The 26,833-nt window shown below is 53.7% G+C and overlaps 2 protein-coding genes across 3 annotated transcripts; both read left to right on the plus strand.

Annotated features, from left to right (window-relative positions):
• Nucleotides 1-77: 77 nt before the first annotated feature.
• CORO1B (coronin 1B) lies at nt 78-9,216 on the plus strand. Its single transcript, XM_045013803.1, has 11 exons — nt 78-234; nt 1,162-1,364; nt 1,789-1,911; nt 2,164-2,293; nt 3,964-4,145; nt 4,622-4,741; nt 6,517-6,621; nt 6,882-7,027; nt 7,183-7,240; nt 7,578-7,856; nt 8,233-9,216. The coding sequence occupies exons 2-11, from the start codon at nt 1,164-1,166 to the stop codon at nt 8,356-8,358; spliced, it is 1,470 nt and encodes a 489-aa protein (XP_044869738.1). The 5' UTR covers nt 78-234; nt 1,162-1,163; the 3' UTR covers nt 8,359-9,216.
• Nucleotides 9,217-11,032: 1,816 nt separating this feature from the next.
• LOC123368747 (protein tyrosine phosphatase receptor type C associated protein) lies at nt 11,033-26,268 on the plus strand. Of its 2 annotated transcripts, none has more exons than XM_045013802.1 (2): nt 11,033-11,140; nt 25,253-26,268. In XM_045013802.1, the coding sequence occupies exons 1-2, from the start codon at nt 11,138-11,140 to the stop codon at nt 25,844-25,846; spliced, it is 597 nt and encodes a 198-aa protein (XP_044869737.1). In that variant the 5' UTR covers nt 11,033-11,137; the 3' UTR covers nt 25,847-26,268. The 2 variants fall into 2 exon arrangements, with proteins under 2 accessions (XP_044869737.1, XP_044869736.1); XM_045013801.1 differs by lacking the exon at nt 11,033-11,140 and adding an exon at nt 16,357-16,423.
• The last annotated feature ends 565 nt before the right edge of the window (nt 26,269-26,833 follow it).

Below are 26,833 nucleotides of genomic sequence, written 5' to 3' on the forward strand. Positions count from 1 at the left end.
TGCCCCTCCTGCTGGCCCATCCCCATTCCCCGCCCCGCTGGCCCATCCCCACCTCCAGCTGACCCCCCCTTCACTGCCCGGGGCGGGGCGGGCCGATCTCGGCGCAGCCAGTCCCAGACCCGGCCCGGCCCACGCAGGTGGAGGGAGCGGCCTCCCCCGCTACTTCCTGCCGGCCTGGCCCGGCGCCTCCATCCGCCAGGCAGCGGCCCCGACCCTCAGCCCCCCGCACGGCCGGTGAGTGCGGCCCCCAGGGGAGGGGGGGCGCTGGGATTTTGGGGGGCCCTTGGGTTTTGGGGGGCCCTTAATCCCGCTCCGGGGCGGGGTCGCCGAGCGTTCCGGGGCGGCCCCGGCCCCGCGGGGGGGTGTACAGGGAAGTGGGAAATGAAATCCTGCGGGTAAATGGTGAAACCGGGGAGGGGGGAGCGCAGGTTACAACGTGCTTCCTCCCCCACCCTTGAGTTTCGCTCCCTCTGGCCGAGCAGAGTTCATGGCATTTTGCCCTCCCGTCTCCAGGGTGTGCCCCCCGCGGCTGGGGCAGGGGCGGGGTTTGCCTGGCTGGCTCTGGGGCGTGTCTGATATCCTGGGCATCGGTTTCTGCTGCGGGTGGGAATCAGGCTGGGTTTCAGCCCGGACCCAGCAGGCCCCTTTGCCCTGCGAAGCTCTGGGCTGGTAAGGGAGGAATTCGGGGTTATTTTGTGGGGAGGCCTTCACCCCTTGCCCTTAGCCAGGAGCATGGGGCCCATGGGAATGCCCCAAGTAGTAGGATTGATGCCCCCCCACACACACATCCTGTAGATCAGAGTTGGCGGGACCTAGCCCAACCCTACTGCCCACACAAGGCTCCAGCAGCAGTTTCTAGGAGACCTTGTCTCCGCTTCCCAATTCCCCCATACTGTGGCACCAGATACTTCATTCACTTCCTGCTCTTTAGACTCTTGTATAATATGGCTGTGCTGGTACAGCTGCCGGGCTTCACCCCAGAGGCAGCTGCATCTGGCATTGAGCAAGGGATCCTGTATATAAAGCAGTTGCACTCCACCTCAGAGACAGCTGCCACTCAGCGTTGGGTGAAGGGTCCTGTGCTTATAAATCGACTGCCATGTCCTACCCCAGAAGTGGCTGCATTTCAGGCCTGCCCTCTCTGACTCTTGCCCCCCCCAGCCATGTCGTTCAGGAAGGTTGTGCGCCAGAGCAAGTTCCGCCATGTCTTCGGGCAGCCCGTCAAGAATGACCAGTGCTATGATGACATCCGCGTCTCCCGCGTCACCTGGGACAGCAGTTTCTGTGCCGTCAACCCCAAGTTCGTGGCAGTGATCGTGGAGGCCAGCGGGGGAGGGGCCTTCATGGTGCTGCCAGTGCTCAAGGTGACTGGGGTAGCGGGGGGCAGGAGCTGAGTCCTACCAGCTCATTGCACTGGTGACACTAATGTGCTTTAAGCCTCAGGAGAGATGGAAATGGGAGAGCTGCGGTTAGCAGTGTGGGTGGAGAATGGGTCTGTGAGGGACTGTTCCTCCCCGTGCCTCCGGCTGTTTGCCCCTGGCATTAAGGGGACAGTGTAGTTGGGAAGGTGATGTCCTGGAATTTTGTAGTTCACAGATGTAATGAGTTTGTTCTCAGCTGCATCACATGTGCATACCTGCAAATACCCCCCTCCCCTCGACCCCCCCCCCCCCCCAAAATCAACAGGATTTCAAGTGTATAGGAAGAGTCCAGGGCTGGATTAGTAGGGGACTGCGGGTCAGGGTAGATTGGGAAGAAATCTCCTGTGACTCTGCCCTTCTCCCCCAGACAGGCCGCATCGATAAGTCGTACCCCACAGTGTGTGGGCACACGGGCCCTGTCCTGGACATCGACTGGTGCCCGCACAATGACCATGTCATCGCCAGCGGCTCCGAGGACTGCACCGTCATGGTGAGAGGGCTGAGGGCAGGGGTGGCCCTATGTGGGAGAAGGGTTTGGGGCAGGGGCAGCCAGCTCTGTCTGGATTCGGTGTGATTAGCAATCTGTCTCCTCCCCGTGTGTGTCAGGGCATGCCCGTGGTGGCAGGTGGAGCAGATGCTTGTGTCAGCCAAGAGCGTTCTCTGGTGGGGTGAGGGGGCACAGTGCTGGGGGGGGGGTGTGCAGGCTTCCCACAGGCCCCCTCTAACCTCTGTGCCCTGACAGGTCTGGCAGATCCCAGAGAATGGACTAACACAGCCCTTGACAGAGCCCGTGGTGGCCCTGGAGGGGCACTCGAAGCGCGTGGGCATCGTCACCTGGCACCCAACCGCCCGCAATGTCCTTCTCAGCGCAGGTACAGCCTCCCCTCCCCATGATTCTGTGGGTGGGGTGGGGCAGGGTCCCTGCCGGGGAGCAAGGAGAGCAGGTGGGGCTGTATGTGGAGGGCTCTGTACCAGATGACTGGCGGATAGTTAATGTAAAGCCTTGTTTGTTTGCTTTGGTTTTAAATGGCTTTGAAGCAATAAACCTAACTTCAATCTCAAGCAAATTAGTAAAGGACAGGATTAGCAGACGCATAGATGAACACGATATGTTAGGGAGAGTCAACACGTTTTTTGTAAAGAGAAATGATGCCTCACCAATCTATTAGAATTCTTAGGGGCGGGGGGGTCAACAAACATGGACCAGGGTGATCTAGTGGATATAGTGTACTTGGACTTTCAGAAAGCCTTTGTCAGAAGTCTCTCACCAAACTAAGCAAACTGAGCAGTCATGGGATAAGAGGGAAGTTCCTCTCATGAATCAGGAACTGGTTAAAAGAGAGGAAGTAAAGGGTAGGAATAAATACTGTTTTTCACTGTGAAAACTGACTAAAGAGCAGGCCCCCCCATGCATCTGTACTGTGTTCAGTGCTGTTCAACATGTTCATAAGTGATTTGGAAAAAGGGATAAACGGAAGTGGCAAAGTGTGCAGACGATACAAAATTACTCAAAATAGTTAAATCCAAAGCAGACGGTGAAGATTTACAAAAGGATCTCTCAAAACTGGGTGACTGGGCAACAAAATGGCAGATGAAATTCAATGTTGATAAATGCAAAGTAACGTCCATTGGAAAACATACTAACTATACATACAAAATGATGGGGTCTAAATTAGCTGTTACCACTCAAGAAAGAAATCTTGGGATCATTGTGCATAGTTCTCTGAAAACATCCACTCAATGTGCAGCAGCAGCCAAAAAAAGCAAACAGCATGTTAGGAACCATTAGGAAAGGGATAGATAGTTTGTCTTATCATAATGCCTCTATATAAATCCATGGTATGTCCACACCACGAATACAGTGTGCAGCTCTGGTCTCCCCATTCCAAAAGAAAATTAGAAATGGGAAAGATACAGAGAAGGGCAACAAAAACAACAAGGGGTCTGGACCAGCTTTCATATAAGGAGATATCAAAAAGAGACAACTAAGGGGGAATATGATAGTGGTCTATTAAATCACGAATGATGTGGAAAATACGGAAGTGTTACCAACTCCTTCACATAACACAAGAACCAGTGGTCACCCAGTGAAATTAAGAGGCAGCAGGTTTAAAACAAACATAAGGAAGTGCTTCACATAACACAGTCAAACCTGTGGAACTCATTGCCAGGGGATCTTGTGAAGGCCAAAGTACAGGTCCATCAATGGCTATTATCCAAGATGGTCAGGGACACAACCTCATGCTCTGGGTGTCCCTAAACCTCTGTCTGCCAGAAGCTGGGACTGCACAACAGGGATGGATCCCTCGATAATTTCCCTCTTCTGTTCAGTCCCTCTGAAACATCCGGTCACTGGCAGTGGCTAGGATACTGAGCTAGATGGACCATTGATCTGACCCAGTGGCCATTCTTGTGCTCTCTGGAGTGGGGACAGTGGGGATGGGTAATGCGGTGATCGTGTGGAACATGGGCATGTCCAAGGAGTTGGGGATGGTGGGGAGCTGTCTCTGGGGGTCGAGGTGTGATGGACCGGTCCCCGCAGGCTGTGATAACATGGTGATTGTGTGGAACGTGGGCACGGCTGAGGAGCTGTACCACCTGGACAGCATGCACCCCGACCTCATCTACAACGTCAGCTGGAGCCACGACGGGAGCCTCTTCTGCTCCGCCTGCAAGGACAAGAGCGTGCGCATCGTGGATCCCCGCCGAGGGGTGGTCGTGGCGGTACGGACCCCTCCAGGGCGCCCCCCCCCCCCCGGTGTGGGCTGTAGATGGTGGGACAGATCCACCCTGGACCCCAGACCCCCAGTTCCTACATGATGGCCTCTGGGTTCTCCCTCACCATGGCAGCATTGCCTGGGGGTTCCCCTCCCTCCTGTGCTCTGCAGACCCATTCTGCCCCCTGGCTGAATGTGGGGCCCAGAGGTGTTAGAAGCCTGATCTGGGGAGCGGGGAGTATTTAAAGGCACCAGCTGCTCCCATCAATGCTGAGGTGGGCAGTAAGTTTGTCATTGCCCCTGGTGGTGGGGGTGAACCTGACCCCTTTACCCTAGTGGAGCTGAAGTTCTGGGGGGGTGGCCCCAGGACTCTTCTTGCCATGCAACAGTTGGTGGGTGGAGGGGGAAGCTGGTGGTTGGCGGGGGGCAGTTTGTCAGTCCGTCCCTCACCCTGCTGTCTCCCCACACACACACACCCTACAGGAGAAGGAGCGTGCACATGAGGGAGCGCGGCCCATGCGTGCCATCTTCCTGGCTGACGGCAAGATCTTCACCACAGGCTTCAGCCGCATGAGTGAGCGGCAGCTGGCGCTCTGGGACCCGGTGAGCTGGGGGCTTCGTGGATACAGGGGGCAGGGGTGCCCAGGAGGGGAAAGCAGTGGATGTGTTATTCCTTGACTTTAGCAAAGCTTTTGATATGGTTTCCCACTGTATTCTTGCCGGCAAGTTAAAGAAGTATGGTCTGGATGAATGGACTATAAAAGCTGGATAGAAAGCAGACTAGATCGTCAGGCTCAACGGGTAGTGATCAACGGCTCCATGTCTAGTTGGCAGCCAGTTTCAAGCGGCGTGCCCCAAGGGTCGGTCCTGGGGCCGGTTTTGTTCAATATCTTCATTAATGATCTGGGGGATGGCATGGACTGCACTCTCAGCAAGTTTGTAGATGACACTAAACTGGGAGGAGTGGTAGATATGCTGGAGGGTAGGGATAGGATACAGAGGGATCTAGTCAAATTAGAGGACTGGGCCAAAAGAAACCTGATGAGGTTCAACAAGGACAAGTGCAGAGTCCTACACTTAGGACGGAAGAATCCCATTCACTGCTACAGACTAGAAACCAAATGGCTAGGCAGCAGTTCTGCAGAAAAGGACCTAGGGGTTATAGTGGATGAGAAACTGGATATGAGTCAACAGTGTGCCCTTGTTGCCAAGAAGGCTAACAGCATTTTGGGTTGTATAAGTAGGGGCATTGCCAGCAGATTGAGGGATGTGATCATTCCCCTCTATTCGACATTGGTGAGGCCTCGTCTGGAGTACTGTGTCCAGTTTTGGGCCCCACACTACAAGAAGGATGTGGAAAAATTGGAAAGAGTCCAGCAGAGAGCAACAAAAATGATTAGGGGGCTGGAGCACAGGACTTATGAGGAGAGGCTGAGGGAACTGGGATTGTTTAGGCTGCAGAAGAGAAGAATGAGGGGGGATTTGATAGCTGCTTTCAACTACCTGAAAGGGGGTTCTAAAGAGGATGGATCTAGACTGTTCTCAGTGGTACCAGATGACAGAACAAGAAGCAATGGTGTCAAGTTGCAGTGGGGGAGGTCTAGGTTGGATATTAGGAAAAACTTTTTCACTAGGAGGGTGGTGAAGCACTGGAATGGGTTACCTAGGGAGGTGGTGGAATCTCCTTGCTTAGAGGTTTTTATGGTCAGGCTTGACAAAGCCCTGGCTGGGATGATTTAGTTGGAGGTTGGTCCTGCTTTGAGCAAGGAGTTGGACTAGATGACCTCCTGAGGTCCCTTCCAACCCTGATATTCTATGAGGGTCCCCTGGGATGGGAGGTATGCCAGTTTGCACCAACAGGGCTGCATGGCACTGCTCCAGGGCAGAGTAGTGATGTCCTGGCTGCCCTGCAAGGTCCTGGATTGCCGCACAGATGCTGACCCGCCGTCTCCTGCTACCAGCAAGGCCAGGAGCCCAGCCCTGCCCCTTCCCAAAACCACTTGGAGCCAGGGATCCATCATTGGCAGCTATACTGGTGATAATGCTGGAGAGGGGCTGATGGACTCCCTTTTGAGGGGGGGAGAGAGAGGGGGGACAGTGATCCTAGAGGTAGGGGGAGTTGTTTGGGGGAGGGCAGTGATCCTGGATGTAGGGGACTGGAGGGGGAGATGGGAGGGGGCTGCAGTGATCTTGGAGATGCTGGCTTCCCCAAGCCAGTTCTCCATAAGGATGAGATCCCTTCCTGACCCCAGAGCCCTGAAGCATGTCTGTAGGTAATATCTTGGCTTTGACGGGAGGGAGGGGGTCTCAGGACAGGAGGAGTCTGGAGGGGCTTATTCTCTCCATCACTATCTCCTCCCTTCCCCATTCCACTGCAGGAGAACCTGGAAGAGCCCATGGCGCTGCAGGAGCTGGACTCCAGCAACGGAGCCCTGCTGCCCTTCTACGACCCCGATACCAATGTCATCTATGTCTGTGGCAAGGTAGGGGTCCAACCGTCGTGGGATGTCATGCCCCTGCTGACCCCAGGCTAACGCTGTTAGGAGCAGCCTGTGGCCCCACAGGGAAGGGGCTGGGACCAGCGAGTGCTGATCCTTACAAGTAGAGGATGGGTGGGGGGTGGGGGCAGGTGGCACTGCCAGTGTCCATGGGGATTGGGTGGTGTGATGATGCCCATATGCCGCCGCCCCCCACCACCCAAACATGCATGTACACTTCTCTCTGCCTCCCTCTTCACCCACAGGGGGACTCAAGCATCCGGTACTTTGAGATCACAGAGGAGCCACCCTACATCCACTTCCTGAACACCTTCACCAGCAAGGAGCCCCAGCGTGGCATGGGCTGGATGCCCAAGCGGGGTCTGGACGTCAGCAAGTGTGAGATCGCCAGGTGCGGGCTCCCGAAACAGGGCATGTGGGGTGTGGCTGGCAGTGATAGAGGGATGGGGGGTGGCAGTGATCCTGGAGATGGTGGAAATCTAGAGGAAATGGGGGGGGGGGGGGCGACTTCTGCTCCGCTAACTCCTATACTCCCCAAATGTGCAGGTTTTACAAGCTTCACGAGCGCAAGTGTGAGCCCATCATCATGACAGTGCCAAGGAAGGTGAGTGCCTGGCACGGCAGGGGGAGAGGAATACTGTGTTTGGGGGTCAGACTGGGTGGGGGACATCCCTGTTCTGTCCCCCTCCTTGGGAGCAGGGCTGGGTGCAGAGCAGTGGCTGTAGCAGGTCCGGTTGGAATGCTACTGCTGCCCCTCACAGGAAGGAGTTAACTCCCCCCAACAAAGTCCTTTTCCAAGCCAGCGTCTTGGAGCTGGGAATCCCCAGCCTCAGCTCTTGCTGGCATGGGGCTGCCCATAGTAGGAGGGCTGCCTCCTCCCCAGTGGCTGGGAGATCCACAGGCTGGTGCTGTATGGCTGACCCTGTGTGTCTCCCTTGCAGTCGGACCTGTTCCAGGACGACCTGTACCCAGACACGGCTGGGCCAGATGCAGCCATGGAGGCCGAGGAATGGGTGGCCGGGAAGACAGCAGGTCCCGTGCTGATCTCACTGCGCGAAGCCTACGTGCCCAGCAAGCAGCGGGACCTGAAAATCAGCAAGAAGAATGTGCTGCATGAGAGCCACCCAGCTCCCGCCTCCAGCACCGGCAGTGCCACACGCCTCAGTGCCACGGCCGCGCCCGCCACGGTGCCCAGCATCAGCATCAGCACTGCCCCTGGGGTATGTACAGCATGCCACTGTTGTCCTGACCTGGGTTCGAGCCTGCCCAGCCCAACCCTGTGACATGAGCCTGTGCTGTCTGGCCCCGCTCTGTGACACCGGGGCTGTGATGCTGACCTGTGGCCGCTCCAGCCACAACCCTGGGCCTGTGCCTTCAGAGGTGGGGAGGCCAGCCGGGGGTCTGGGTGCGCTAGCCTGGGGCAGGGGCCAGCGGCTACAGTGGGGGCTGGGCTCTGGTGGGTATGGAAGGGGTGGGGCCTCAGGGGGGCGGGGCTGGGGGGCTAGCCTCCCCATGTCTGGTTCACCCACTGCCCATGGGGTGGGGTCCTGGGCTCTGGCTCCGTGGCTGATGGTCGGTCTGTCTGTCTGTCTGCAGGGTGGCGGGCGGCTGGAGGAGGTGCTGCAGGAACTGCAGGCACTGCGGCTGCAGGTGAAGGAGCAGGGTGAGCGCATCAGCAGGCTGGAGGAGCAGCTGAGCCGCATGGAGAATGGGGATGTCTAGGGTGGGGGTGGGGGGGGCGCAGTGCCCCCCTCCTTAAAGGGATCGCATAAACCAGGGTTTTGACTCTTCACCTCGGCGCTGCCAGTAACTGCCCCCCCCCCTGAGGTGAGGGGGGGGGCCCTGGGCCCCACTCCCACCTCTTCCCTTTCTGCTCTGCCATGGGGAAACTTCTCCCTCTTTTATATGGCTGACCAAAACACCCCACCTCTTAAAGGAGTGGTTGGTTCTCTCACACACCCCCTGCCTTAGGCAGCATCGCCCCCTCCTGGAAGCTCCTCCCAGTGAGCGGGGTCACTCACCCCAAGAAGCTGATGTGCTGGGGGGTGGTTTCCTGCCTCTCAGCCCCATGGTGGGGGATGGTGCTGGGTTCAGCTCTGTCCTTTTCTTCCCAGCCCCATGCAGGGGCCCCTCTCTGCTTGCGCAACCCCCTCCCCTCCCAGCACACATCTAGGGGAGACAAACGCTAAGCTCCACCCCCATCCGCCCATGCTGCTGGCGGAGGTTGGGTGCAGCCTGGCTCCGCCCCCCTCTTCCTGTGCCCATGGGAGCGCAGGGGGCGAGATCGATGGGTCGCTGTGCTCAGCCCTCCCCTTTAAATCAGACTTGGGTCTGCAGCTGCCACCACCATGCCAGTGCAGTGGGGTCAGAGCATGGCACGGGCCCTGGAACCCACCCCTGTTTTTATGTGACTGTGCCCTCTTTAATAGCCACAGGGGGGCAGTCATAGCAGGGACCATTCAGACCCAGCAAAGTGGCTTCTGCCTAGATGCAATTAAGGAAAAGAAAAAAACCACACACAGAGCCCTGTGCAGGGCCAGATCTATATTTTCATTCCAAATAAAAGGTCTTTATAATAAACCCTTGGGCTGGGTATGTCTTACTGTGCGCCTGTGGGCCCCATGCTTCAGCCACTGTGCTGGGGGCCAAGAGCTGCAGCAGCTAACCAGGGCCCTGCTGGGAAACCGGGGCAGAGGGGGACATGAGCAGGAGAGCTGGCTGGGGGGCAGACAGTGGGTATATACAAGGCAGGAGGGGAGACCTTTGTACCAGCAAGGGGCGCCTGATGCCCTGGGAAGGCAGTACCCATATAGCTGAGCTGAAAAGAAATGGTTTGCTTTGCCCATGTGGGCGTGTGTAACTCACTGCCACTGGACAGCACTGAAGTGCTTAGCCAGTTGCAAAGGCCTGCTCTGCTGGAGAATGAAAACAGGCAGTGCGTTGCCAGGGGTAGCCCCCCTCCTGCCACAGGTGAATGTGGTGGGGGGACGGACTAGATCCTTCCTGCCGGGGCTGGTTATCCCAGAAGTGCCCACTTAGGGGCATGGGGCAGTTGGGGGCAGCTGAGCAGGGGGGCAGTGGTAGGTGCCTCCTGATTTCATTTGTTACTCAGGCTGGGCTGTTCCCCAGTCCCTAGGAGCTCTGGCACCATTTCCCCCTTTGGCTGACTTTTGTGTCTGTTGCAAGGAGAGCTCAGCTCCAGCCCCCAGGGCAGTGTGCCCCCACCACTGGGGCTGGCAGAGATGCAGTGGCTGGCACGCACATCGTCCCCCTTTCTTCCCCTCCACCCCACCCCCCAGCCCCTCAGGGCCATGAGAACAAGGGGAAGAGATGGCTTCCCCCCCGCGTGCTGAGCTCAGGGTCCTTCCTGTCACAGGCGCAGGCAGGGGCCGTGCAGGGGAGACAGGAAACCAGTGGTTGGGGCTAACGAGCCGATACGCAGCAGGGCTGGGGCAGGCAGGAAAGGAGGCTGCAGTGAGCATAGTGTGGTGCTGGGAGGGTGAATTCAGGGCCCATCTGCTGAGCACTGTCTCTAAGCAGTAGCCCATGCCTCCCTTGTGGCACCCGGACAGAACCCAGCCATCTTACTTCCCTGGGGCAGCTACAGTTGTTTATCCCCCTGGGCAAGTCTGTCCTGTCCCTCTCCTGGACCTGTTAGACTAGAGGATAACAGCCTGCTGCTGCTACCCGTGCCTGTTCTGTGCCCAGGGGAAGAGATGTGTGGTGGGGGTTTGACCAGCCTAGGAGGGGAAAAAAGAGGAAATGAGCATCACCTCCCAGCTTCTGTCTGTGGGCACCATCCGCCTTGCGTTTCCCCCTCCCTCCCCATGGCAGCTATCGGTCCGGAGGGGAGCCTGTGGGCGTGAGCTGATGGGAGGGCTATGGGATGATTGTGGGTAGTTGAGCCCCAACTTCCTGAGAAGTGTCCTGTGCTCCACCAGCAATTTCCCAAAGGCAGAACCTGGAGGATACTGGGCTTCCTCTGTGCCCTGTCTTTCTGCAGCTCCACCTTCCCCACATGGGCCAGACTGGGCTGGCAGAGGCCACAGCAGATGAGTTGTACCCCATCCCCTGCCAGTCACTGGTTTGAATCCAGCCCTGCTTGGGTGGTAGTGGAGTGCCCCTCTACTGGCTTTTGGGGAAACCCCTTACATATGAGGAGTTGGGTGGGCCTCAGTTCCTATGCTCTCAGCCTCAGGCACTGCCCAAATGGGTGGGATGGGCAAAGATGCCAAGGACCAAGCCCCCTTGCCCAGATCTTTGGGGGGGGGAGTTGGCTGCCTTCCCTGGAGGTGAATGAAACCTGTGGTCTATCAGCAGTTGAGGGCTCGATGCAAATCAGGGCTGCACAGCCCTTGGCCGCTGTTGCAGCTGCTCCTCAGCGCAGCGGGCTGGATGGGCTGGCAGGAAACGCCCGCCCACGCCTGCGCGCCTCTGCTGCTCCCCGCCAGTTGCACAGTCCCCCACCCTGCCAGGAGCTGCCAGCTGCCATCACCTCACAATGGTAAGGACCCTCTCTGGGGGCTGTACCCCCACCACCACCACCCCCAGGGTAGGAGGGGGGAAAACTCCAGGGGCGATCGGGAGCAAGAAGTTAGATGAGGTTAATGGGCTTCTTCCCCTGGCTGGGCCAGGTATGTTTGGAGGGAAACTAGGCAGGGGGCTGGTTTCAAGCCAGGAATGGTCCGGGGGGGAGGGTAGAGATGGGCACCCCCCACAAACACACACCAACCAGCTGGGAACTCAACAGGGGCAGGGACTGGCCTGGGTCTGTGTTGCCCCAGACTGAGAGTGACAGCTGGGGCGGGGCCATCCCCATGCAGGAGCATTGGCAAAGGAGCACAGAGGCTGCCACCTGATTGCCAGGCCTCTCCTTTGGGTCAGGAGGCTGGAGCTGGAACTCTAGGGCAGTGGGGTAGAGTATGGGGTTCCTAACTCCTCCCCCATCCCTGCCGAGGCCCTGCTCCCAAGGTCTGGCACTCAGCCCAAAGTTTGTCCCCCCTTCCCCCATCTAGGTGAAGGGACCATGTACCGGGGGGGTGGAGGGGGTTGCCTTTGCTGTGCCTCAGTTTCCCCTCTGTAAAATGGGAAGGAGATCCATTCCTGGGTCTGTGGAGGAAAGAGCTGTGTAATGGCCACTTCTGCACCTGCCATTCCCTGTGCCTCACCACAGCACGGGCTGCTCTGCTAACACCAACGGGCTCCCACCAAACCTACTGCTCCCTCCCCTCCCCTGCTCACTGGTCTGCTCCTCTTCCCCCTCCCCCGGCTCCCTATTAACTGTCCCTCCCCATGGGAGCTGCTGCTAGCCCTCGGGAGCTGCTCTGGAAGTGGGGCGAGGGGACTGTAATCTGTAGCCCTTAAACATGAGGGGACGGTGCCTGTGCTTGTGTTGTGCTCCCCAGCTTTCACTAGAGACGTGCAGTCTCTGTGCTGAGGGGGGGTTAGTTGGAGCAGCTTGGCAGGCTGTGATATATGTCCCTGAGGTACCCTGAGCCCTGCTCCCCCTCCCCCTTTCAATGCATGTGTGCCTGGGGTGCATGAAGGCACCAGTCTGCCTGGTTTCAGTGCTGAGTTCTGCAGTAGCTGGGCAGGGGGTGTCTTGCCCCAGGGTCTGGCCACTCTGTGGTGCCATAGATGCTTCAAGGGAATGGGCCAGGCGGGGAGATAACAGCCCTAGCATAGCTGAGCGGTGGCACAGCAGCCAGGGTAGGCAGCTCCTAGTCGCTGTCCTAAAGAGAAGCTGTTGGCCTGAGGCCCAGCGAGCGCCGACCTGAGAGCAGCGAGCACCAGCCCGGGGGTCCTGGGGCATTGCTCAGAAGGCAACTAGTTGGTTGCATGGCAGAGAGGTGGGTAGCTCGGTGCTTCTGCTCCTGGTTGGCAGTGGCTGAAGTTTAGTCTCTCCCTGCCCAGGAAGAGCACAAGCCAGCACGGGGCACCCTGCTCTTCAGGCCATTTCCGGGCCATGGGTTGTAAAGACTCATTTCTCAGCAGCCCAGCCCAGCCCACCTCCTCCCCTGCGCCCCCAGCGCTGTGATGAGTTAGTGCCAGCGCTGCCCCTGCCTCTCGGGCTGGCCGCACACCTATTCTGCTTGGCCCAGCAAAGGACCGAGCCACCTAAGACAGGCCAGAGCCCCAGCCAGGGTCACCTGCCCCACTGAGGACAGGGCTGCTGTCCACTGAAAGCAGAAGCGGATCTGGGCAAAGATCAATTGCCCCCTCTGCCAAAGTTCCTGCTAGCCCAGCCCTGGTCTCACCCCATGCACAAGGCGGCTGCCCAGGAGGGAGCTGGAGGCAGAGACAGGCTGGGGCATGGGGGCAGTCGAAGTTAAGGTGATAAAGCTGCATTAGAGATAGGCCTTCTAGGCTCCCAAGTGTTACAATAGACCCCCTGCAGCCCATTCTGCCCCCACTGGGCAGCCCCACCTCCTCTCCTGGCCTCCCCCCAACCCCAGCCTTCAATGTTAGGGGCTCCTGGGCCTGCCCTGGGACAGCTGCCCTCCCATCCCAAGCAGCTCAGCTTTTGGCCCTGCTCCCTCCCAGCCAGCTGGGATCTTCTGCCTCTCTGGGCACTGGCTAGGGCCCCAAGGGGCTGGCTGAGCCCCAGTGGCTGGCAGTGCGGTGGGCTTGGGGGCCACAGGAGCTCAGCAGAGCAGCTGCTAGGTGAGGAATACCATCCAGTCCCACCAGGCCTCCCAGCACCTGCACTGTTGGGCACCCCCCAGGCCCAGCACGGGTCAAGAGGAGAGCGGGCAGTTACAGCCTCTCAAATGCAGGTCTAAGGAGGAGCAACTACACACATACACACACCCTCCCCTCACTCTTCCCTACTGCTCCATTACATTGCAATAAGCTCTCCCAAGGGTAAATGCCTGCAAGCAGCAGGGGAACTATATCAAACCTCCACACGAGCAGCTCAGACTAAACGTACACCCCAATGCCACAAAGCCAGTTGAGGGCCAGATGAGCAGCCCCATGGCAAAACAGCAGAGTCAAGGAGGTGTCAGCAGCAAAAAGGCATCCTTTATATCAAATCATAGTGAGGCTAATAGGAACGAGCAAAATGTTAAGTGTGAAAGTGTAGCTAGGCTGGCCAAAAATTGAGCCACAGCTTGCTAAAGAAGCAAAAAATAACAGCACGCATTTTTTTGAAGTACATCAGAAGCAGGAAGCTTACAAAACAGTGAGGAGATGAGACAGGTGCTAAAGGAGAACTCAAGGAAGACAAGGCCATTGCAGAGAAGCTAAATGAATTCTTTGCATTGGCGTTCACTGCAGAGGATGTGGGGGAGATTGCTCCATCCTGCCCTGAGAGCTAGCCTTTTGGGGGGGAAATCTGAATCATAGAATATCAGGGTTGGAAGGGACCTCAAGAGGTCATCTAGTCCAACCCCCTGCTCAAAGCAGGACTAATCCTAAAACAGATTTTTGCCCCGGATCCTGAAATGGCCCCCTCAAGGATTGAGCTCACAACCCTGCTTCCTCCTACTCTGAAGTACTGTCCCAAATTGATGTGTCAGTAGAAAAGGCTTTGGAACAAATTGGTAAATTAAACAGTAATATGTCCCCAGGACTGGATCTTATTCACCCAAGAGTTCTGAAGGAACACAAATATAAAATTGCACAACTACTAACTGTGGTATTGCGTTAATCATCCTCTGTAGCAGATGACTGGAGGATGGTTAATGTAATACCAATTTTTAAAAAGGGTTACAGACGCAATCCCGGCAATTACTGGCCAGTAAGCCTAACTTCAGTATCGGGTAAATTGGTTGAATCTGTGGTAAAGAATAGAATTATCAGACACATAGATGAACTCTGTATGTTGGGATAGAGTCAACACAGCTTTTGCAAAGGGAACTCATGCCTCAGCAATCTATTATAATTCTTTGAGGGTGTCAACAAACACGTGGACAAGGGTGATCTAATGGATGTTGTGTACTTGGCCTTTCAGAAAATCTTTGACAAGGTCCCTTCACCAAAGGCTCCTAAGCAAACCAAGCACTCATGGGATAAGAGGGAAGGTCTGCTCATGGATCAGTAACTGATTAAAAGACATGAAACAGAGGGTAGGAATGGTCAATTTCAGAATGAGGCGAGGTAAATAGAAGGGTCCCCTGGGGATCTGTATTGGAGCCAGTGCTGTTGAACATATTTATAAATGACCAGAAAAAGAAAGTGAACGGTGAGGTGGCAAAATCTGCGGCTGATACAACATTATTTGAGATAGTTAAGTCCAAAGCAGACTGTGCAGAGTTACAAAGATATCTCACAAAACTGGGTAGCGATTGGGCAACAAAATGGCAGATGAACTTGAATGTTGCTAAGTGCAAAGTAACGCACACTGGAAAAAAATAATTCCAACTAGACATACAAAATGATGGGGTCTAAATTAGCTGTTACCATTCAAAAATGATCTTGGAGTCATTGTGGACAATTCTTGGAAAACATCTGCTCAATGCACAGCAGTGGTCAAAAAGGCTAACAGTGTTAGGAGCCATTGGGAAAAGAATAGATATTAACACCAAAAATATCGTAATTACTAAATAAATCCATGGTACACCCACAAATCTCAGAAATGATATGGTTGAACTGGAAAAAGTTCAGAGAAGGTCAACAAAGATGATGGAGGGTCTGGAACAGCTTCCGTACTAGGAAAGACTAAAAAGTCGGGGGCTGTTCTGCTTAGAAAAGAGATGACTAAGAGGGGATATGATAGAGGTCTAGAAAATGAATGATGTGGAGAATGTGACTAGAAAAATGTTATTTACCCTTTCCTATAATACAAGAACCAGAGGTCACCCAATTAAATGAATAGGCAGTAGGCTTAAAACAAACAAAAGGAAGCACTTCTTCAGACAATGCATCAGTGGAATTCATTGCCAGGGGATCTTGTGAAGGCCAAATGCATAACTAGGTTAAAAAAAAGAAATAAGTTCATGGAGAATAGGTCCATCAATGGCTATTAGCCAAAAGGGTCAGGGACACACATCCCCACACTCTGGGTGTCCCTAAATCTCTGACTGCCAAAAGCTGGGATTGGACAACAGGGGATGGCTCACTGGATAATTTCCCTGTTCTGTTCAGTCCCTCTGAAGCATCTAGCCCTGGCCACTGTTGACTGACAGGATATTGGGATAGATGGACCATGGCCTGACCCGCTATGGCAGCTCTTTATGTTCCTATTCCTTGCTTCTCAGAGCCCCCTGGCAACATGGGTGACCCTGTGCCCGCTGGCAGGGCCCTGCCGCCTGGCTGGCTGCAGTTCTAGGAAGGGCTGCTCTCTGGGGCAAGGACAAGTGGGGCCCAGCTCCGCAGTGGTCAGTACTCTGGCCTGCTGCTCCAGGGAGCCAGGCTCAGCTCACACTGAGAGCCCGGGATTGCTGCGCTGGGCCCAGTACCAGCCCAGAGAGCTGGAACTCGGAACAAGCGGGGCTGGGCCCTGCAGCTGCTGCCAGCTGCAAAGCCACCTCTCTCTCACTACTGCTGTCACCTGCCTGACCGCAGCTTCCTGTTACCCTTGTCAGCCTGGTGAGACCTGCACCCCCAGGAGACACCCACACAGGCCATGTAGCATGTGATACACGCCACCCACCGCCGCCCTCCCCTACCCCCCAGACACACACACGGCAGGGTGGGGAAGCCACACCAGAGCGAGACTCACAGAACGAGCTGAGCAGAAACCGCTCCCCTCCCCCGACACACACGGCCTGGCAACTGCCTGCGAGGGGCATGGGACACAACAATGCACCAGCCCGACCTGCACCCATTGCCTGAGGACAGGGGGGTAAGGCACCCCATACACTCACACAGCCTGCCTAACTCCCCACCCAGTGCCAACCCACAGCCCCCTGCACCCAACTCTGACTAATGCCCCCCTACCCCCATGCCAGCCAAAGTTCCCTGTAAGCTACATGGCTGCAAAGCAGCCAATTTAGCACCACACAGGCACCCAAGGAACCCCCACACTGGGACCTGCTGTGGCTGGGGGAGGGGCACCTCTACCCCGGCCCCAACTCAGCCCTGGACCTCCCATGGCTGGGGGAGGGGCAGTCTGAACCTGCAACAGCTGGGGTGCCCCTCCCGCAGCCCCAACTCAGCCCTGGACCCAGCCCTGGCCCAGACCTGCCGTGGCTGGAGCACCCCTTCCCTGGCCCCTACTCAGACCCAGACCTTCCGCAGCCAGGTAGGGGATCCCCTTTCTCGGCCCGAACCCAACACCCGGCCTGAATCTGCCATGGGCCAGGAAGGGTGCCTGTCCCAACTAGCCCAGGTGCTGCTGTGGGGGAGAGAGATTGCTGAGCGGAGTCCTCTCTCCCCACCATAGCCTCAGAGCACCTTCCTCCACCTGAAACACCTCATCCCCCGCCCCACCCTAGAGCCCTCACCCCAACCCTCTGCCCCAGCCCTGAACTCCCTCCCACACTCGGAACCCCTCAGCCCCACCACATGAATTTTGTTATGTGCACCAATATGGAAGTGATGTTTTAGGTAAAATATAAAACAGATTTATTTACTACAGAAAGATAGATTTAAGTGATTATAAGTAGCAGGCATAGAGATTAAAGTTGGGTACATAAGAAATAAAAAATCTCACAGTCTAAATTCTACAGACTAAACAAGATTTGACTCAAGCAGTTTCTCACCCCACTGGATGTTTCAGGCAGTTTACAGTTTTTATTACACGAGGGAATTTGATTCCCAGCTTGGGACCAATCTCCCCCATTCAAAGACTTTGCTTTGCAAACGAGCTTCCAGGTGTTGAGATGGGGGAGGACACAGGCCAAGTGGTGATGTCATCGACTCTCACTTAGACTTTCTCTCCAGGTGCTAGAAAGATCCTGGCTGCAACACTGGGGTTAGGCAGCTCCCATTGCCTACATGCCCTCTCTGAGGAGGCTCTGGGAGAGTGGCTTCTTCTTGATGGGCCATTAACTCCTGTCTGGCTGGGCCTGATTTAAATCTGTCTCACTAGGTACTGCTTTGATACCACTGAAAGGCTGGCTGTGGGCATGTCCCGCTTACCACATATTTCAGTACCAAACAAAGAGCAATACTTCATGTGCCATGACAGTACAGACAATCCAACCGAATAGCAATGTTCAATGGATCAAGACTTTATAAATGGTACCTCACAAAGCATACTTTGTAAAAAACATATCACAATCACATCACAGTGGTGAATATGGGGATCCAGGGTGCTACTTTGAGATACAGAGTGTCACACCTCCCCCTACTGCAAGAGTGTTAATCCCTAAAGCAGAGACAGTGTGGCCATGGTCCTCTTTAGGTTTTGACAATATAATACCCATGTGTTGCTAAACATTGTAGTATTACCCACATGAGCTCTTGCAAAGTTCAGTGTACCTTCTAATACTTTGTGGATCATAGAATCATAGAATCTCAGGGTTGGAAGGGACCTCAGGAGGTCATCTAGTCCAACCCCCTGCTCAAAGCAGGACCAAACCCAACTAAATCATCCCAGCCAGGGCTTTGTCAAGCCTGACCTTAAAAACCTCTAAGGAAGGAGATTCCACTACCTCCCTAGGTAACCCATTCCAGTTCTTCACCACCCTACTAGTGAAAAAGTTTTTCCTAATGTCCAACCTAAACCTCCCCCTCTGCAACTTGAGACCATTACTCCTTGTTCTGTCATCTTCTACCACTGAGAACAGTCTAGATCCATCCTCTTTGGAACCCCCTTTCAGGTAGTTGAAAGCAGCTATCAAATCCCCCCTCATTCTTCTCTTCTGCAGACTAAACAATCCCAGTTCCCTCAGCCTCTCCTCATAAGTCATGTGCTCCAGCCCCCTAATCATTTTTGTTGCCCTCCGCTGGACTCTCTCCAATTTATCCACATCCTTCTTGTAGTGTGGGGCCCAAAACTGGACACAGTACTCCAAATGAGGCCTCACCAGTGCTGAGTAGAGGGGAATGATCACATCCCTCGATCTGCTGGAAATGCCCCTACTTATACAACCCAAAATGCCATTAGCCTTCTTGGCAACAAGGGCACACTGTTGACTCATATTCAGCTTTTCGTCCACCGTTGGTGCACATAACAAAATTCATGTGGTGGGGCTGAGGGGTTCTGAGTGTGGGAGGGAGTTCAGGGCTGGGGCAGAGCACCGTAACCCCTAGGTCCTTTTCTGCAGAACTGCTACCCAGCCATTCGGTCCCTAGTCCGTAACAGTGCATGGGATTCTTCCGTCCTAAGTGCAGGACTCTGCACTTGTCCTTGTTGAACCTCATCATATTTCTTTTGGCCCAATCCTCTAATTTGTCTAGGTCCCTCTGTATCCTAGCCCTACCCTCCAGCGTATCAACCACTCCTCCCAGTTTAGTGTCATCTGCAAACTTGCTAAGGGTGCAGTCCACACCATTCTCCAGATCGTTAATGAAGATATTGAATAAAACCGGCCCCAGCACCTACCCTTGGGGCACTCCACTTTATACCGGCTGCCAACTAGACATGGAACCATCGATCACTACCCGTTGAGCCCGACCATCTAGCCAGTTTTCTATCCACCTTACCGTCCATTCATCCAGCCCATACTTCTTTAACTTGCTGGCAAGAATACTGTGGGAGACTGTATCAAAAGCTTTGCTAAAGTCCAGAAATAGCACATCCACTGCTTTCCCCTCATCCACAGAGCCAGTTATCTCATCATAGAAGGCAATTAGGTTAGTCAGGCATGACTTGCCCTTGGTGAATCCATGCTGACTGTTCCTGATCACTTTCCCCTCCTTTAAGTGGTTAAGGATTGATTCCTTGAGGACCTGTTCCATGATTTTTCCAGGGACTGAGGTGAGACTGACTGGCCTGTAGTTCCCTGGATCTTCCTTCTTCCCTTTTTTAAAGATGGGCACTACATTAGCTTTTTTCCAGTCGTCCGGGACCTCCCCCGATCACCATGATTTTTCAAAGATAATGGCCAATGGCTCTGCAATCTCATCGGCCAACTCCTTTAGCACCCTCGGATGCAGCACATCCGGCCCCATGGACTTGTGCTCGTCCAGCTTTTCTAAATAGTCCCGAACTACTTCTTTCTCCACAGAGAGCTGGTCACCTCCTCCCCATACCGTGCTGCAGAGTGCAGCTGTCTGGGAGCTGACCTTGTCTTGAAGACAGAGGCAAAAAAAGCATTGAGTACACTAGCTTTCTCCACATCCTCCATCACTAGGTTCCCTCCCTCATTCAGCAAGGGGCCCACACTTTCCTTGACTTTCTTCCTGTCCAGTGATCTCAAAAGTTAGCAACCGTGCCTTCTCTGGGTTGCTAGAAAGCATCTATTTGTATTTTTGCAGCATTGTTAGCCCTTCTGCTTCTCCCATTGGTGTTAGCTCAATGTAGATATTAATGTGTTCTATAGCATAGATATTTTGGCATTTAGCTATTAAAAAGATAAAACTTTGTCTGTTTCCCCTTCCATATAGCAAAACAGGTTTATTATGGTTTCTCTGCTGTGACAAGCTCCAAGTCTTTTTACAGGTATGAGCTCATAGACTCATAGACTTTAAGGTCAGAAGGGACCATTATGATCATCTAGTCTCACCTCCTGCACAATGCAGGCCACAGAATCTCACCCATCCACTTCTATAACAAACCCGTAACCTATGTCTGAGTTATTGAAGTCCTCAAATTGTGGTTTAAAGACCTCAAGCTGCAGAGAACCTCCAGCAAGTGACCCGTGCCCCATGCTGCAGAGGAAGGCGAAAAACCTCCAGGGCCTCTGCCAATCTGCCCTGGAGGAAAATTCCTTCCCAAACCCAAATATGGCAATCAGTTAAACCCTGAGCATGTGGGCAAGACTCACCAGCCAGCACCCAGGAAAGAATTATCTATAGTAACTCAGATCCCAACCCATCTAACATCCCATCACAGACCACTGGGCATACTTACCCATGAAGTATGAAAAGCAGCATTGCCACAGAGCTTCTTAACACATGGTTTGATCTTATTTACCACTCCGAGCATGTTCAAAAGCTTTCCCAAAAATCATGCATATTGTACCTTTTCATCAGGCTTACCATCAGCCCCAAATTCTTCTTCACAAGGTTTAACATTAGCATAAAAAATTTTATCAGGAGGTTTGAGTAGCACCAAACCCTTTACCACAGATGGGTGTTTACAAGTAGCTTTGTCATACTATGTTCTCTATTTAGACAGTCTGGTTTGTTCAACACCCATTGTGTCTTTCAACTCCTTCCTGAACCTTAGCATGTGTTCAGTTCCTGGCTTTTCTTTCCCTTCAGTATGGGTTCTCAATCCATTCATATCTTTGGGGCTTTGGTACTCCACAGTCTAGTGAGGTAAGGATGTAAGGGGATTCTGCATTTTGGCTGGTCCTGTGTGAAGCTGTCTCCCAATCCCAGTATGTCCATATGCAAGGAATCCATCTCCCCTTTTGGGAGCTTCCCCACCCCCCTTTTTTAGAGGCTCATGATTTGTATCTCTAGGTTACAAGTGCTTGCTCTTTAGTCAGACACACCTTTTTCCGGCAGCTCTCTGTCAGCTGCTTTGTGTGTCTTACCAGCTCTCCTCTGCCAGCTGAGTGATTTGCATGCTCACAGACCACCATTGCCTGGAAGCTTCCGGGACTCAGCTTCTTGGCTGTTACAGGCATGGGAGCTGCATCTTGACTGGACTTTTCACAATCATATAAAGATGGTGTCCTAAAAACCTGGGACCTGGATTGGAGTACCTCCATCACCCCTTTCCCTGAGAAATTAGCTACGTGACTGCTACCCTCCAAAAGGTCAGTTACACAGTCCCTTCTTTGAACCTAAGTTACAGGTGGCATGCCTAGGTGCACAGATGCTGAATCAGCCACTCAGTCCTGGGCATCCTCTCCCAAGTGACCAGTGAGATATCCGTGCTCCCACTATTCTTTCCCCATTTTCCTTCTCTGGGGTCCCCTCTAGGACACATCTCTCTAAGCTCTCTAGAACAAAAATCTATCCCTTGTTTAGCTGCAAAGGGTTCACAGCTAACAGCTGGAATAGCTTTCTCAGTGCCAGGCACTCCACCCCTCTCTTCCTGAAAAGGTGCCTTCAGCTGTGGTGCAGGAGTTGGTCTCAATCTCCCTCCCCCCCACCCCCCCCCCACCCCACCCACACACCTGGAATAATATTACTTCCCTTTGCTGCAGAGGAATCAAAGAGATTTTCTCCCTTTCCTTCAGCAGTTTCTGGGACTTTACCCTTTCTCTCTGGGGTCTCAGCAAAATATTCCTTCTTGCTGCAGGCTACAACAATAGAGCTATACAGAAAAAATAATTCCCAATAAACATATCAATGGGGATATCGTCCACTACTCCCATCTTTAATTCACTTTCTAACCTATTAGTATTACTGTGCATTATGGCCAAAGGCACAAGAATCTGGAAACCTTCTACTAATAAAAGCTCTGCCATCTGTCCTGGCAATGTGTCACCTTCTTGAATTACATTCTACCTAACCACAGAAATCTCTGCACCTGTATCTTCCTATCCTAAAGTTTCCCTGCCATTAATTTTGACAACCTTTATGAGTTCCATGTCTGCTTCTTCAGAGGCTAATCCCACAAAACCAATATAAGAAGTGTCAGGTGCCTCAGAGGATCCTGTGCTGAGGACAGCAGCATTAACATAGGCTACTTGTTGCCTTCTTCTCAGCATAGGGCATTTATTTCTCAGGTGATAGTAATTCCACTGATGATAGCACCTTTTGGGCTCTTCTATCTTCACAGGAGGTTTGGGATGGGGATTAGTGGAATGGTTTTGGGGTGGTGAGTGCCCAGCCTCCCTCTTTCTTCCCCGGGGCAAAATGGGATTCTCCTTTCCCACCAAAGGTTTAACCTCCCACACCACCCGCTTACTCTCAATAGATGCCTGGGTTTGCTCAAAGCCATCAGGTAGAGATACCATCTCATCTACAGTTTTTACATTTTTATTCCATAGACACTGTTTTACATCATCTTTATATACTGAGCAACAAGGTCAAACATTTGTTCAAAACTTTCAACACCTTTCTCCCTCACCCATTTTCCCATTAGATCTTTCATCCTGTTTACATATTCTCCATTACTCATATCAGCATTGCTCTTAAAATTTCTAAATGTCACCCTCTGTGTTTAAGGGGTAATCTAAAATAATTTCAAACAGGGTTTTTTTTGTTTTGTTTTTTTTAATTTACAGTAACCTAAAGCATCCTGAATTGGCATTTCATTGGAGTACATTAAGAGCTTTACCAGCTAACTTTGCAATCAGGTTGGGGACTTTCTTGTCATCAGGAATCACATGAGCTGCACACAGCCTCTCAAATGTAGTAAAATATTCTGATATCACCCATCTCCTTATGTGCAGAACATAACTGCTCCTGGTTGTAGATTTTTGGAGAGATAGGAATCAGTGGGGTGAGATGGTTCTGGTTTTGCTTTTCTAGTAAGTCCAGTTGGTGTTTTCAATCTCTCTCCTTCCTCAGCCTCCTTGGTTTTCAGCTCCAGTCACTTGATGTGCTGTCTCCTCTCTGGCAGCCTTTTCCCCCTCTCCTTTAGCTCTGGTTCTTTCATTTTCAGCTGATGCTCAGTTTCTCTCTTTTTCTGCTACCTGCAGTCTGTACAGCTTTAACCTGGCAACTGTGTCACTCACTCATTCTTATGCCTTTCTCCTCCTATTTCCCTTTCCCAAAATATGCAAACACAAAATAATAAAATTGTAATTCTTTCTTGACTGCACTGAGGCAGCCCACTTAAAATCTCTACACCAGTGTAAAGCCTGGTCTACACTAGGCGTTTAAATCGGTTTTAGGAGCGTAAAACCGATTTAACGCCCAACCCGTCCACACCAAGAGGCCCTTAATATCGATATAAAGGGCTCTTTAAACCGGTTTCTGTACTCCTCCCTAACGAGAGGAGTAGCGCCAATATCGGTATTAACATATCGGATTAGGGTTAGTGTGGCCGCTGATCGACGGTATTGGCCTCCGGGAGCTATCCCACAGTGCACCACTGACCGCTCTGGACTGCAATCTGAACTCGGATGCAGTGGTCAGGTAGACAGGAAAAGCCCCGCGAACTTTTGAATATTTCCTGTTTGCCTAGCGTGGAGCTCCGATCAGCACGGGTGGCGATGCAGTCCGAAATCAAAATAAAAAAAGAGCTCCAGCATGGACCATGCGGACGTGATCGCTGTAAGGGCAGGCAAATCCGTTCTATCAGCGCTCCGTTATAGAAGATGAAATTCAGAATCATTTTTAAAAATTCTCCAGACAGAACCCGGAAGTTCCAAGGGGCGGGGGAGGCTGCGGGAACTATGGGATAGCTAGGGAATAGCTACCCACAGTGCAACGCTCCAGAAACCGACGCTAGCCTCGGACCGCGGACGCACACCACCGAATTAATGTGCTTAGTGTGGCCGCGCGCACTCGATTTTATAAAATCTGTTTTACAAAACCGGTTTATGCAAATTCGGAATAGTCCCGTAGTGTAGACGTACCCTAAGAATTGCCAATCTCGGTCAGAACAAGCTGTGCATTTCATCCTGCTCATTGTGCCACTGAGACAGTATTCCTGGGGTACAACCTGGAACTTTCGGACCACTGTGCCCCCTTAACTCTATAACCTAGGCTGTTTCTCACAAGGCTATGACAGTGACAAGCAGCAAACTCCTCCAGCTACTGTGATCACTCAGCCAACAGCACATGGAGACCTACATCCAGCTAAACTGCATGAATGCTAAGTCACTCATGAATTGTACAAATCACCCTAGGCCTCAGCTTGCACCCCAGAAATATAGCATCTTACAAGCTCAAGACTTCCTTGGACAGTGCAAGCCCATTAATTAGTTTGCCACTCCAATGAAGGATAGCGGATATGCACCAGCCCTTGTTAACCTGAGATTTCCCCAGCACTTCAACCGAAAACAGTTTTAGGAAAAATCTAAAACAATTTATTTACTACAGAAAGATAAGATTTAAGTGATTATAAGAAGCAGACATAGAAATCAAAGTTAGTTATGTAAGAAATAAAAAAAAACTCGCAGTCTAAATTCTACAGACTAAAGCAAGATTTGAATCAAGCAGTTTCTCACCCCACTGGATGTTTCAGGCAGTTTATGGTTCTTATTACACTGGGGGAATTTGCTTCCCAGCCTGGGACCAATCTCCCCATTTCAAAGACTTTGCTTTCCAAATGATCTTCCAGGTGCTGACATGGGGGAGGAGAGAGGCCAAGTGGTGATGCCATCAACCCTCAGTGGCCTGATGTAAATCTGTCTTGTCAGTTGCTCCTATGTTACCACTGAAAGGCTGGCTGTGCGCATGTCCCACTTACCACATATTTCAGTACCAAACCTAGAGCAATACTTCATAACTTCGCATGCCATGATAGTACAATCCAACTGAATGGCAATGTTCAATGGAACAATGATACCTCGCAAGGTGTACTTTGCACAAAACATATCACAATCATATCCCAGTGGTGAATATGAGGTCCAGGGTGCTGTCTTACAGCAGCACAAAGCGATTGTATTGAGCACGGGGAAGGGGTATCCATGCAGTGCCAAGGTCCCTGGCATGCCCACAAGCCTGGAACATCTTCAGTCATTAACCTCATCCCCCTTCCCTCCTTCCCCAGCACTCTGCCATTCGTGCCCCATGGGGCCTGCTCTCTGCAGGGCTGGCACTCCTGGTGCTTCCGGGACCCGCGCTGGGCTCAGACTCCAACCCAGACAGCAACTCCGTGGCTGTGGTCTTCCTGGTCTTCCTGCTCCTGCTGCTGCTCCTGGTGCTGGCCCTGGCCTGGCGCAAGCTGAGCCATGATTCAGATGGCAGGTATCACCCACGCCACCTGTGCCAGCCATACCACCTGCTAGCAGCCCTGGCCAGGCGCTGGCGTGAGCTGCGAGGGCAGGTGCCCCCTGAGAGGCACTGGCAAGGCAAGGAGGACGACGAGGAGGAGGACGACGAGGAGGAGGATGAGGAGACCATTCAGCGGGATGAGGAGGAAGGTGGAGGAGGGCAGGAGCAGCAGAGCGAGGAGGAGGGCACTGCTGTGCCAGAGGGGACCCCGCCCCACGATGCCCCTGAGGGAGCCCTAGAAGAGGGAGGGGAGGCAGAGGGTGCCAGCGCCGGAGGCCTGCTCAGTGACCTGCACTCCTTCTCCGGGACGGCTGCCTGGGAGGACAGCGCCGCGGAGGGAGGAAGCCGCCAGCATGTCACTGCCCTCTAGGGGAGCTGAGGGAAGGACACAGACTATGGGGGGACTGCAGCCCCCCACTTGCTCACTGGGGAGCAACTGCAACTGCTCCCAGCCCCCTGCAAGGAGCTGGGATGAACTGCTCCCCACACCCCACCCCTCCCTGCAGAGCTCTTCACCCCTCGCCATGGGGCTGCAATGGCCCCCCCTGCACCCCACTTCTCCCCACCACCACCCTCACACCAGGAGAGCCAGCCCAAGCAGAGCAGGGAGCGCCCCCTCCCCCCCAGACTCTGCACTGACTCTAGCACTCCTCCCCCCCCAGGCCCCCACCTGCACCAGGATATAGGGTGTGACACCATGGCATGAGGGTGTGGCTCCACACCCATGGGGAGCTGCTGATTGGCCCACAGGCAGCGCTACAGGCACCAATAAAGGAGCGGCATTGCTCATAACCTGCCACAATCTGCAGCTTCATTTACCCCAGAGGGGAATGCTGGGGGTGGGGCTGCATGGGAGGGGCAGAACCCACTGTGAACCACACTCCTGGAAGAAGGGGAAGGGAGGGTGACCCCAGCCTTCTGGCCTCAAGGAAGGCTCGCCAGGCCCCCCTGCCCTACAACATGGTGGGAGCAGAGTATGAGGCTTCCCCATTGGACAATCTCCCCAACTGGCTACCCACCAGCTGAAGTGACACCCCTCCCCCAAACACCATGGAGCAACTGGCAAGGGGGTGGTGGCAAACTACCTCCTCTCCCCCAGCAACAAGAAGGGAGGGCCACAGTACAGCCATATCCAGGCTTTAATTGGCACAGACCCAGCCGCAGAGAGGGGCTGTCTGCGCCCCCACACCTCACAAGGTGACACAGCGTACAGCAAACAAGCCAGCAACTCTCCCACCCAGAGGGGGCAGAGCATGGTCACTTCCCTAATACTCAGTACCCCCACTGTCCCCACCCCGCACCATGCCTCTCTAGGCTCTGCCCCCACAGACTCCCAGGGCTCTGAGCCCCACCCCCT

Source organism: Mauremys mutica, chromosome 4 (assembly GCF_020497125.1).
Source record: "Mauremys mutica isolate MM-2020 ecotype Southern chromosome 4, ASM2049712v1, whole genome shotgun sequence".
NCBI classification, from domain to species: Eukaryota; Metazoa; Chordata; order Testudines; family Geoemydidae; genus Mauremys; species Mauremys mutica.